We start from the raw sequence: 13,164 nt of genomic DNA on the forward strand, positions 1-13,164 counted from the left end.
AGGGGAGCAGGAGCCTGCACGGGAATCACAGATCCGTCTTTTGTCCTCTTCTTCGGGACCCCGACACATGGGGTCAACACCGGCTGAATGGGTTCATACTGAAGGCTGCCTCGGACGCGGACGCACGCAGACGCCGATGAGAGCGCGCACTAATTAGGAAAACCTGGTCGAGCAATTAAGCGCAAGGAGAGAAGACGCGCGGATTGGAGCACAGAAGGTGGGTGTTTGGCACCAAGAAAAGTCCGTAAAGACAGTTTAGTTTCTTTTTACAACTTAATTAACTCTCATTTGAGTTTGTTTGACAACCGAAAAGTTTATTTTACGAGCAGGGTTAAGTCTAAATCTGCCAGACGGGCTCCGTGTGACGAGTTTTGGATCTTGCCGCTTGCCGGAGAGCGGTGAGTCGTCCTATTTTCATCAGTTTCAAGCCCAAAGGGGAAAATTTAATCCACTAAGACTTTTTAGAAGTCATTGTTAGTGTGAATCAAAATGTTATAAGGTCATATGGTTTGAGAAAAGTGCCAGAAAAGGCTGTTATAATACCACAGTTAACAAGTTCCACATAGGAATGGCTAAATAAACTCACACCAGACTGTAGGCATGACAGTGATTTTCCTTTGTTTTTTTAATGAGTAATTCTCCGACTAATAGTGGTTTTAACTTTCCTAACTAATCGTGTCTCTGACTCTTTGAAATGATGGCTTCATCTTCTAATTCGCCGGATTTTTGTTTCCCCACTAAAGCTTGGCAGCACTTTGTTTTCCTCTAGGAATGCCACAATTTCCAAAACAATTCAGTCTGACTCAGCAGAGCGTGTTCATAGCCTTCAACGGGTCTACTGAGGATCTTTAAAACCTCCTTTCAACTTCTTTTTACTGCTTGTTTGAAACTGAAAAGGAAATTTGTCTTGTGGATAATGTGTTTTTTCCTCCTCCGGATGCCTTGCAAATTCAGATTTATTTATTTATTTTTTAAAAATTTTTCCATGGTGACAGTGCAGTACAGGAGTGATTGACATTTGTAGATGCTGTATTCTTCTTCTCCTGCTGCTCAGACTGCATGGGGATTTCATGTGCCCTCTGTCTGCTCTCTGAACCCTAAAATCCAGCTTTCTGCTTTTGGTTAGGCAGGAATGTTAACTCGCCTTCGCTTTGTCCAGATCCTTTGCCCAAAAACTCTCCAACCCCCTCCATCTCCTCCTGGAGCCGAGTGGCTCCTGAAGCAGAAAAGCCATTAAATCAGTTGAGCTGGGTTTAGCCCACGTGAGCAAATAAGCTACTGTTTAAAAGCTGTCTTTGGTCAGCTGTTTGAGGGGGTGGCACTGTGAAAATGTTTGCATTTACTTGAGTCAGTTTGTCAAAGTCATACATTGCTTGGTGACAAGCTCCTATTTTGTGTTTTCCTTTGTGTCTTTAGAGAGAAGCAGAAAGCAGTGAGGGCATTTAACAGTGTTAACAGTGGGTGCTGTAAAAGTTTTCATCTGAGTAAATGTTGTCTGTCTGCTGCTGTGGGCGGAGAGAGAAAACTTCTGAGAAGAGTCTTTAATCTTTCCCCATATCCCTGCACCCGTGGAAACCTTTCATGGACCCTTAGCATGAGCTAAACTTGTCTTTGGAGCAGTAACACCTGCTGTACAAAGCTTATATCACAATGAGCTAAAAAGCAGCTAAAAATCTGAACTACAGTTTAACCCACTTGTGGCGCACAGCCAGGGTCTAAAATTACAGTAACGTTTTGGCTCTCCTGCCAAGAGTCAGTAGACTGAAACAATTTACCAGCCAGGAACAGTTCACCCTCTCCTAAGAAATATACCACCCTGTGTGGCTGTGACATTTCAGTGATATGTTTATGTGTCAGGTATTGTATATCAAGAGGAACTTGCAAATTTGCTTATACAGTGGATTCATTTTGTTTTAGATGGAAGAACAGCAGAGTTCAGGCAGCAAGAGCACACCATGAGATCATTTAAAGTGTTAAAAAAATATGTAAGAATGTTAAGTGTTCAAATGCACTGACAGTGTAGACATTTGACTGACTTATTTGGTACTTTGCACACTGCAGTATCTCCATGAACTGAGCTGCCAGTCATGTCAAGGTTAAGAAATTAAATTTTCCAGGTGTACTTGTCGCCCAGGTGACTACAGCGTAGAGACAGGTTTGTTTGCAGTTTGATAAAGTGGCACAAACAGACGTTAGAACCCCTCAGAGGTCGAACTCTAATGTCAGCCTGTGGCTCCTTGTGCTGGCAGCTCATCGTGTTCTGAAGTGTTTTTTGATTATGCTGCGATCAGATGACCATTAGTGGTTAGCCTGTGGATTCATGATGATAATGCCTTTCATTTCTCAGAGGATACTTTTGGTCACTGTTTTGCATTACGGTTCGTGTCCTCAGAGCACAGTGTGAGCTGGCGAGGGCTGAATATCAGATCACAGAAAGGGTTTCAGTGGAGGAAACAAAACACGCTGGTAACTGGGACTGATGATGTTTAAAGGGACAATCCGTGTCATTGAATGTCAGACTATTTAGCTATCAGACAACACTCATGGGTTAAACAGTTTTAACCAAATTACTAAAGTATGTAAGAACACTCAGTTGTTTTTTAATTGTCTGTCAAAGTGCTGTTTGGATGCTGAAACACCTACCATCCTACCATTAGGTGGGGTTTGTAAGTATATGGTAGGGGTAAAACAGATGTTACCCCACAGCTGTACTTGTCCCTGTCTCAGACTTTCCCTTCAGAGTCACAGAGTTGTCTCTGACCTCTTTTACTTACTTACCCACAACTGAAAATCAATGGTTTCATAGAGATAATGGTACAGTGTGGTTTTTAATAGATGAGTCTTACCTTTTTAAAATGTGATTTAGTTCTTCATTTAGTGCCTAAAACCCTCACATACTTTGGATCTGAGTTCAAGTGTGTTTCAGTGTCCATAATTTTAACTGTCTGGATCTAACCAAGACAGCCCAACTCCTAACATGTGTTTCCAGCTTTGGTGTGGCTGATGAGTCCCTGAACCTCTGCATAAAGGCCTGTCTTTTGGTAAAAATATTTTTCTGGTCAGGCTTGGGCAAGTCCGACTCACCATTTCTCGGCATCCTAAGGTGCCAGTTCGGAGGGAGAATTTCGCAAAGGAATTGATGAGTAAACCTGCAAGTGAGGGCCCGAGTCTCATGCACTAATCTGAGTAAACATGCCTACGGATGCTTGTAATGGTTAAAGATATGTCCTGTTGAAATGAGTCATGAAATGCTAGTTATTTTCTTTGCTACAGTCTGTTTCATTGGAATTAGAAATGTGGAGAGAAGGTAGGTCTAAGGAGATGATGTTAGATACCTCTTTTAATCATGAGTTTGGTTAATCAGACTTTTCTGATCCACTGTAAAGGAGCAGTTATGTGGTTATTGAACTGAAAAAACTCATGTCTTCAGGTTAAGGTGTGAGGTTGTGGTTTTTAAAGGAATTTAAAGGGATAATTTCTGGCAGTGGGACTGGAAATAAATTCCTAGCCCCATTCATTGCTTTAGTATTATAATACCCGGACTCCAGAGCCACAGCAGGTCTCCTCACGGCTAGCAGTGACTTGCGAGCCGTCACTTTGATGTTTGATTAAGCAGCTCAAGCTTGGCGTGGCATGAAGCTGTAAGAATGTGGGTTTGCCAAACTACTATCAGGACTGGTGCAATTTTACAAACAGGACTCATTCAGTGTTTTTGTGTAGTTGACGCATGGATACCTGCATGTCTTAGAGATCTGTGTCTGATTAAAACAAAGCATGTGGCTGTGTTTATTGCTCAGCCCTGCGGTTGAGTTTTAACCAGGATACTTGCATGCAGTATTTACTCTTGCATTCTTTTAATCAATTTGTGAATGTGTAAACCTGGTAGTTTGATGCATGTGTACACTTTGTTAGTCCAGTGTGGAGTATTTCAGCACTGCCTCTAGGTTTTTAAAGTTCATTAACTACAAGTGTCTATTTTCCTTATTAAACTATCAGTTGTTTGGCCTATAATATGTCAGAAAATACAGGCAAATGTTCTTAATCATTTTTCAGAACCCAAGTCTGATGTCTCCAAATGTTTTGTTTTGTTCAACCAAAAATCTAAAACTCAAAATGTTCAGTTTCCTGTGATAACAGGTGAACAAAATTAGACAGTATTCATATTTCAGAGCCTAGAGATGGTGAACTTTAAGCATTTCTGCTTAAACATTACTGAAACATTTGTGGTTTTTGGATATAATTTTATGTGGATCCACTCAGTTAATCAACGCTTTTTAAAACTTTTTAAAACACAGCTTGTAATGGCTTTTCTGACTGTCATCTCATTTTAATTTGCCATGATCCTAAGAAGAAAAAACTGTCAACCAGCACAAAAGACCATGAAATGATGGATCACTGTGTATTTCTAAAAAGCAAAGCAAGAAAAACAAGATTTAATTGCTCATCGTATCAATGTTGTCTCTGTTTTTTCCCATCCAGAACTGATTTAGCTCCCTGGTCACCTTGGCAACATGAGTTGGAGCTTCCTAACTCGTCTTCTGGACGAAATTTCCAACCACTCCACCTTTGTGGGGAAGATCTGGCTGACGGTGCTCATCATCTTCCGGATCGTGCTGACAGCCGTCGGGGGTGAAACCATCTACTACGATGAACAGAGTAAATTTGTCTGTAACACGCAACAGCCTGGGTGTGAGAACGTGTGCTACGATGCGTTTGCGCCACTCTCACATGTCCGATTCTGGATCTTTCAGGTGAGCTGCATTTCACCTTTTGATAAATGTTCAACGTAAGAGTTTGAAAATGACCTCTGCAGTGTTTATCTTCCATAATTATGTCTCTCTGAATCATTGTCCTGCTAAATTTGAGCAACACTCCTGTGTTCATGTTTTGTCCAGGTTATCATGATCACCACTCCAACTATCATGTACCTGGGGTTTGCCATGCACAAGATCGCTCGCATGGAAGACAGCGAGTACAAGCCAAGCCGGAACTGGAAGAAGAGGATGCCCATCGTCAACCGTGGGGCAGTTCGGGACTATGAGGAGGCGGAGGACAACGGAGAGGAAGACCCGATGATCACGGAGGAGATTGAACCAGACAAGCCCGACAAAGCAGAAAAAAGTATGGCAGCAATATGCCAGTCATGTAGTTTTGACTCCCTTTTGATGCAAACTAAATCAGGTTCTAACTGGTGTTCTGTTTTTAAGGCTCAGAGAAAAAGCATGACGGCCGTAGGAGGATTCTGCGTGATGGCCTGATGAAAGTCTATGTGTGCCAGCTGCTGTGGCGCTCTGCCTTTGAAATTTCCTTCCTTTTTGGCCAGTATGTTCTCTACGGCTTCGAGGTGATACCCTCCTACATCTGCACTCGCTCACCATGTCCACACACAGTGGACTGCTTTGTGTCCCGCCCCACGGAGAAGACCATCTTCCTGCTGGTGATGTATGTGGTGTCTTTCCTCTGCCTGCTCCTCACTGTGATGGAAATCGTCCATCTGGGGATCGGTGGCATCCGCGACACCTTCCGCAGGCGGGCTACCCTCAACTCACGAGCCCCGCCACCACCCTCCTCGCGTGCCATGCCGACAGCCCCACCAGGATACCATGCCACCATGAAGAAGGAGAAACTAAAAGGAGAGCTGAGGGAATTGCCAATGGCTGACTCCGGGAGGGAGAGTTTTGGTGACGAGGGGCCCTCGTCCAGGGAGCTGGAGCGGTTGAGGAGACACCTGAAGCTGGCCCAGCAGCACCTTGACCTGGCCTACCAGGCAGACGAAGGGAGCCCTTCACGGAGCAGCAGCCCAGAGGTCAACACGTCCGCACAGACGGCTGCTGAGCAGAACCGCCTCAACTTTGCCCAGGAGAAGCAGGGAGAGGCAAGCGAGAAAGGTGATTTATACCAGACTCTCAATCACTCTAGTACTGGGGCACTTAGTTGATTAATTTGTTGGCTGATCAACAGAAAATAAATGAAATAATCATAAGCTAATAATTCAAGTCAATTATTGAGGGGAGAAAAATTCCTCTGCCTTCTGTAACTGAAAATGAAAAATCATTTGGGATTTGGACAAAACCAGCAGTTGCAACCCTAAACTGATGTGTACCTATGTATAGCTGACTATACTTAATACTTTTCTGTAAGTGATTATGTGAGCCTAAAGTGGAGTCAGTCAACTTTGTCAGTTGTTTTTCCTAATTTCTAATATTATTTGTGATTCAAGTCAGCAAAACATGATGTTATCTGTGGAAAATCCAGGGTTAAGTGAACATACATGCTGAATAGTCCTCTGTTTTGTTTGTTCTTCTCCTAGGAATACATGCCTGAGCGTGCTTCCTGCCTCAAACGTCTGTCCTTCCATTCCTACTGGCCTTAACACATGGGGGAAGCACATATGGGAATGCAGTCAGACCACTGAGGGAGACCAAAGCTTGTGTGTGTGTGTGTGTGTGTGTGTGTGTGTTTGTATGCATGCGTGGATGAGAGAAATGAGCCTTTCAGTATTAGGGGTCAGTCGAAAAGAAAGGAAAAAATGCTGACCAAGCTGTGTTGTGACAAATGGTTCATCTCCACGACTCTAAACTTGAAAGCCTGCCACATCTCGAGTTTCTGCTTGCCGACCCACGTCTAAACCTTGACTGTGCCTTTGGCTAAAACCTTGTCTACACCCTATTCTTTCACCCACTCAGTGTTTTTGTGGCCATGCAATAATCCTCATCCATTTTAGACCTTGTAAGGATTGTCTTAAGCTTAAAACTCCTCTGGCTGAGTGTAGTGTTTTTTGTCTTCTTCACAAAAGAGAGGATCTCTTTTTATCAAAAGTCGCCAAGTGTTAATGTATCATTTTGTTGAGGCTTGTTGGCCTCAGAGACCATCTCAAACAACACAGCCTTGGGTTATGTCATTTCTGGAGCGTGTGCAGCAGGCTTAACCTGTGCTAGATGAGTCATGTTTAATTTAAACAGATTTGATGTTAGGGATTACTGTTTATTAGCCAGAAGCCACACCATTTCAGAAATGTTTGACAAATATTTGAAGTCAGTTTATTTACTCCAATCGGCCAAAATGTTTACCTGGGAAATGCTTGAATTCTTTATCGACAGGAAATGTTCAGAGGAATTTCCGAGAATCATTTTTTGTTCGAGCAATTCATTTAAAATAATCAATTTATTTTACCAGTACTTTTTTTTTTTTTTTTTTTTTTTTTTTTTACTATGACTTGACCAAAGCTCTAGATTAGTTACCCTTGTCTAGAAGGAAATGTTGGCATTCCACCTGTTTCACATGACTGCTGAGAGGTAGGCACTTGGATGTTGGTAATCCTGTTCTTCCCTAAATTATGTACTATAATAATGATTCACAATGTTCGTCATTGCAGAAAGTTAAAAAATAATTTCACTTTTTATGGATTTTTTTTTTTTGCTAACCAGCTGGAAACATCTGTCTTCTAGGCTACTGTCAACAATGAAACTCCATCCTTGTCTTTTGAAATTTACATTCTTCTTTGGTGAGACATATTTTCCATTCTTGACATGCACCACTACTCCTCCTTTGTGCTGAAACATGGATGCTTTCTTGCATCATGGAAAAAAAACACACAACCCAGCTGAAGTGAGGATGATGGTTGGCTGCTGACACAGTGCCTGGTGCCATGTAAACACATAATCTGCAATTAATCCTGAGACTTTTGATCAATAGTTTTCAGTGTTCATACAGAGGTCATAGTTTTTCATAGCCTGTCAGTTGGTTTTTATGATCTGTGGCTGGAAAAATGAAACTACAGATTGCTGAGAGCTGTTTGATGCTGTATTCTTGTAATCATTCCAGTTTTGCTACTTATTGCAAGGTACGACATTTCGTCTTGAATATGGTACTTCAATGGTTCATACTTTTTTTTTCTATTGCAAGTTTTGTAGTTTTTGTAACTGTAGAGATTATTTTGTCTTCAGAGTAAATAAATATATTTGAACAAGAGGGTTTCATAGTCAGACTTAAATCTTTTTGGTAATAAAGTTGTTGCATATATAGAGAATAGAATATTCCCCACTTTTGTTAAATTGAAAAGTTACCTGATAATTTTCCAAATGTCCAAATAGGATACAAGATATGAATCAGGAAATTTTGCAGAATTTGTTTAGCATTAGATCAGAATTAACACAGTAAAAACTGACCTGCGGCAAAGTGAACTACTCCCCCACAGTCATAGTTTGTTTCATTTACACAACACAACCGAGTTCCATGTTTTAATCAGTGATTTAATACACATAACATTATCAGTTAACAACAGAGGTAAGACTGTATGAGAAGGTGCGAATGTCCAAAGTAGGCATACACTGCCCTCTACAGGCGAGAAACAGGATTATCTGCAGACTCAACCAAAGTAGGTTCTAACTACTTTATGTTCACACAAGGAAGGTAATAAAATATATTAATATACTGTACTGTGCTGCTGATATTTTCCCACAATTCAATGCAAAAAGTAAATGGTTAAAATGAATCAAGAATGGTGGTAAAATGAGCTCCAGACAGTTAAGCATGTTGATTTTTTTGTATATTAACTGCAAAAATAGTAAAAACCTTAAAAAAGCACAAATCAAAAATGACTAAATACCAGTGGGAGTAAAAAGAAATGTCATTTTGTAATTTGGGTGAACTAGCCCTTTAAACTTTCATGTTTAGATACAGGTACACTCCTCGGGTATAATGTTGGGCAAGGTCTCATACTTGAATGAGTATCCACCATCAGATGTGGTTGTGATCCTCAGGGACTTCATGGTCCCCGGGACTGGAGCACAGCACTGAGTGATCCCCAGCATCGTGGAGGTTCGATCCCAGGCCGAGCAGTTTCCATGGCAGTAGTAGAAAGTCAGTGCCATGGGATGGACAATCCAGTTGTCCCAGCCCAGCTCCTCAAAGCTGATTTCAATCTCTGCTCGGTGGCAGTTGCTGTGCTGTGGTCTCTCCTGAGAGGGCCTCTGTAGGAGGTCGATGACAGAAGGAGACCAGGGAATGGTTACTGGTGCGTGACGGGGTGAACGGACCGGACCACGTGGCTGAGCGTGCAGGTGAAGAAAAGGCATCTTGTCTGCTTCGTTGCCGTGGCACTGACAGGTCGGACAGCGAACCTGAAGTAGAAAAGGGCCCTCTGCCACAGAGGCCAGCAGGCTCTGATCCAGGTGGTAGGTGGTCCATCCGTCTGAGCTCGTCTTTGATGGAGCCTCTGCTGCCTGAAGAAGCTGCTGCACTGAAGTGAGAATGAACAGCGGGGCAGAGGTGTTGGCTGTGGATCCTTCACCTGTGTAGAACCAGAAGTGGGCAGATGTGACCAGGGTCTCCTGGTTGTTCATGGAGGGCTGGAAGTAGTACGTGAAGTGGCTTTCAGTGGTTTCTTCAGGAACTGAGTCAGATCTGGCACAAGATGAGTCTGCCAAGGTAAGATGAGAAGAGAAGTCAGTGAAGTTAATTGCTGTTTTATTGGACCAAGAGTCCTGCTGTTATTGAGAGGAGGCCTCAGTGTGTACGCGTGCTTTCAAATCAACACATACACTGCACTAACTTTTGCACCATCATGTGACATCACAGTTTTGCATGGTTACAGGTGTGACAACGCACCTAATCAGGGCTGAAATATAAAAAGTAAATGTTAATAATAATAATAATAATATGAAAGAGTAACTATTTGGCAGATCTGCAGCACAAACACAAATACCAAAATCATGGCAAAATCTTTATGGAAGCACTTTGCTACTCTTTAATTTTATATGTCATGATATTTGTAATTGATATTTTTTCTGTGCACCTCACTTTACAGCACTTGTAGGTTGACTCAGTCTTCCTCTGACAAAAATCTTCTACCTGCTGAGCAACTCTGCCATTCATCATACATTATTTTATTTAGAAATAGTCATTTTAGAAAAAATCTTAATCTCCCCCAGAAAACAACAATATTCATTTTTAGGACAACAAGACTTTGCTTTTTGATTTACTGTCTTGAATTTAAGGATCCAAAATGGAGGTATAATGTAACAATTACAAAAAAGCTTCTCACCAGAACTGGGAAAGAGAATAATTTGCGTTGTTTCCTGCCTTGGACTGGTTCGATGGTTGACCCACGTTGTCCTGCTGGTCCTCCGATGCATGTGCCTTGCTCCTGTGTCCACATCAGGACCCTCCACCGCGACCACAGGAGGCTCTTCCAGCCCGAGGCCCTCCAGAACCTGCTCTCTGAACCAGGACAACACCGCCTCCCTGGACAGCTCCTCTCCCCTGCAGGCTTGAATCAGACTGTGGATCCACAAAGGACCCAGGATGAGCAGAGCACGGGACACCATGACTGCAGTGAACAGCATCCACTTGACACAAAAGACCTTCCAGTCCCAGTCAGCTTCAGAAAACTGTTTCTCTTCTGTGACTTTCCTTATTCTCACATACAGAATATTTGTTTGGCTCTGCAGCTATCTGGGTCTGAGTGAAGTCTGCAAGCAAAAGCTTTTTGTTGCCAACACACAAATGGCAGATAGCAGAAAATGGCCTTGACGGTTGGGATATTGCATTATCTGTTTCTGTAGCTGTTTCACACAGTATCAAGAGAAAGTGTCTGCCTGTTTAATTTTCTTCTCTTGTGCTCTGCTGAGTTGCTTTTGGATGGTTTAGTTGACTTTTAGCTTGAGCTCAGGTCTAGACGTCAGACACTGGCACATGCTGTACATGTGCATTATTAATACAAAGCACAGAAAATGGAAAAGTTTTGTTTAGTCCTGGATTCTGTGGTAAAAGTTTATCACACTCCATTGTGTAGTTATAACATATTTTGTGGTCACTTTGAGATTTTCCCCTCACAAAATCCCTATCATATTATTACATTACTGTAGAATGTGGATAATTGGCTACATCAAATAAGCAAAATGTATCACACTATGAAAAATAACATCTCCTTATATTTGTATTATCTGTGGCTGAAAACCTTCATTTGTAACCTATAACCATATCTCACATAAAACACACACCTGTTTTCCCACTAAACAAAAAGTCTTTGTCTAATAATAACCGGAAACCCGTGTGTGCCCTCTTTATCTGACTGGCCTTGAATCCCTGAAATCCGTCTCTGCAAAATATTTTTTCATAATGTGTGTGACTGCACAAGGACATTTTATCAGCAATTTTACTGGCCAAAGACCAGCTGTTCACAGAAGCTTTACTTCAAAGAAACCAGTTGTCTTAAGAGTCGTGTTTTACAAAAAATAAGGTTCACTTGCTTGCTATTTCCAGAGCTTTAAATCACATTTGATGATGCTGTGTTGCTTTTGTGTCTTTGACCTCACTGTTGTTCATTGTGACCTATGTGTTTAATGCCAAATTTCCTACAAAGTTGAAGCTGAAACTGAAGACGTTGGGATATAAGGCAGAAAATGGACATTGAGTTATGATTATTTTGTCAAAGTACTTTTTACTTTGAGCCTTCATTGTTTAAAATGAAAATTAAACTTTGATAAAATATTTGATACAACTAAAACTGACAATGATTAACAAATCACTGGTGTGTATCATTTTTTAAATCTAATAAACCTTTTATGGGATTCAAAGTGAGACAATGGGCACATAACTACATTTCTCTTCTCATCTGGACATTTCACGGTAGGAAAAGCACAGGTGTGAATAATGAAATTAATGCTGGCTGAATCCATTTAGCTGCTCTGCTTTCAGAGTTGTTTCATTTGTGTAATTAGAAACACCTGGGCTGACTCCAAACACACCCACAGAGAAGCAGGAAGCATCAAATGTCTCCTGATGAGGTACACTTTGTTTTCTTCTTATTTTGCTCTTTATTATGTGACATGTTTGTCAGTAAGAGGCTAAAACATAGTCTAACAATATTACAAGAAAAAAAGTCACAAAATCAGCAAACTGATTCAGTAATGTCAGTTACACAGTGATAGCTAAACTTTGCTAACGCTAGCTAATAGTAGCTGCTATGACAGGTGAAGCTAGCTGTGGCAGCAAAACTGAATACATGTATTATTTCTTGTTTTAATGCTTAAGGAATAGCTTTACTTTTGGGAAGTGTATTTGTTTGCATTTTGTTGACAATTGAGATGATATCAGTGTCTATGCTTATGTCTGTGTGTTCATGTAACTGGACCCAGAAAGCAGTTAGCCTAGCTTACCTTAGCAGGGGAAACTGCTAGCCGGGCTAACAGAAGACGTTGAAATGTGGCTACCAGGACCTCTAAAGCTTACTATTTTAAGACTATACCGTCTATTCAATTGTTTAATCCTTACAAACAGACATGTAAAAATTATCTATGTTTTTTGTTTTGTCTGTGTTGCCAGATTTTTTTTTTAAATTTTGGACATAGCGTGATCAGCTGTTGCCCCCAGCCTCATGCAAAGGTAAGCTGCTCGTCACATGGCCACAGTTCCACGCTGTACTTGTTGCATTCATTGTATTTGAGGTCAATGTGACAGTTGTTGTTATTATTACGTGCTGGAGACTAAACAGATTATCATCTAGGCCAAACTCTGTTGGTGATGAATCATATATGGTAACAGTAATTCATGTAAACATTAAACATGTCCTCAGGCTCTGGATAATGACTGACACCTTCTTATACTGTACATTTCCAACTTTTCCAGGTTGCTGCGCCTTCTAAAACCTCTTTCCTCTTTTATTACTTGCTCCACAACATTGTGAGAAAGCTGATTGTTACCAGTGGATGACAATGTAGGCTCTAAATAAGTGTTTTTGTATGACCCTTTTCCTTAAATCTGGCCAAACACTGGTGTAATCTGAAAGTACCACACTGTGGTTACCAGTAGAGGGCGTTAAAATAATACATCACCAGATGTGCCTGTTTAATCTTGACAGTTTTTGGCCAAAACGTAGCACAGAAAAAGATATTTACTTTCTGAATGCTGATGGGTGCTGTCAAGAAATTTAATTCTCTTCTATTTTACTGAAAGTGTAAACATGTAATTCAGCCTACTCAAATGATCTTTAACAACTATAACTGACCATTAACTTTTGTCCCAAAATCTTAAAAGATTTCACTGAAGGAAAACTAGAGCCATATTACATTAGGTGTTTATAATACTGTCAACATAGATAAATGCACACTTCTCCTTGGTAACACCTTAGGATGAATAAAAAAAGTGATATTACTGTAAAAA

General features: G+C 41.1%; 3 protein-coding genes across 7 annotated transcripts in view; 2 read left to right on the top strand and 1 right to left on the bottom strand.

Annotated features, from left to right (window-relative positions):
* The first annotated feature begins 6 nt into the window (after positions 1–6).
* LOC108873022 (gap junction gamma-1 protein) lies at positions 7–7,971 on the top strand. 4 transcript variants are annotated; one of them, XM_051066078.1, is made up of 6 exons: positions 7–217; positions 330–398; positions 4,480–4,751; positions 4,896–5,121; positions 5,208–5,888; positions 6,311–7,971. In XM_051066078.1, exons 3-6 carry the CDS (start codon positions 4,512–4,514, stop codon positions 6,322–6,324), a joined length of 1,161 nt encoding a protein of 386 aa, XP_050922035.1. In that variant the 5' UTR covers positions 7–217; positions 330–398; positions 4,480–4,511; the 3' UTR covers positions 6,325–7,971. The 4 variants fall into 4 exon arrangements, with proteins under 4 accessions (XP_050922035.1, XP_018516544.1, XP_018516545.1 ...); XM_018661028.2 differs by lacking the exon at positions 330–398; XM_018661029.1 differs by lacking the exon at positions 7–217 and having other exon boundaries at positions 225–398.
* inha (inhibin subunit alpha) lies at positions 7,180–11,494 on the bottom strand. The gene is made up of 2 exons (XM_018661031.2): positions 10,046–11,494; positions 7,180–9,421 (listed from the first exon to the last, which is right to left on the bottom strand). The coding sequence occupies exons 1-2, from the start codon at positions 10,344–10,346 to the stop codon at positions 8,673–8,675; spliced, it is 1,050 nt and encodes a 349-aa protein (XP_018516547.1). The 5' UTR covers positions 10,347–11,494; the 3' UTR covers positions 7,180–8,672.
* Positions 11,495–11,723: 229 nt separating this feature from the next.
* spega (striated muscle enriched protein kinase a) overlaps positions 11,724–13,164 on the top strand; it is a 48,714-nt gene continuing 47,273 nt past the window's right edge. For both annotated transcript variants that reach the window (XM_051066003.1, XM_018661033.2), the window contains exons 1-2: positions 11,724–11,789; positions 12,328–12,387. The gene's annotated coding sequence lies outside the window, so the exon portion shown is untranslated. The remainder of the gene's footprint in view (positions 11,790–12,327; positions 12,388–13,164) is intronic.

Source organism: Lates calcarifer, linkage group LG7_2, assembly GCF_001640805.2.
Source record: "Lates calcarifer isolate ASB-BC8 linkage group LG7_2, TLL_Latcal_v3, whole genome shotgun sequence".
Lineage (NCBI taxonomy): Eukaryota > Metazoa > Chordata > Actinopteri > Centropomidae > Lates > Lates calcarifer.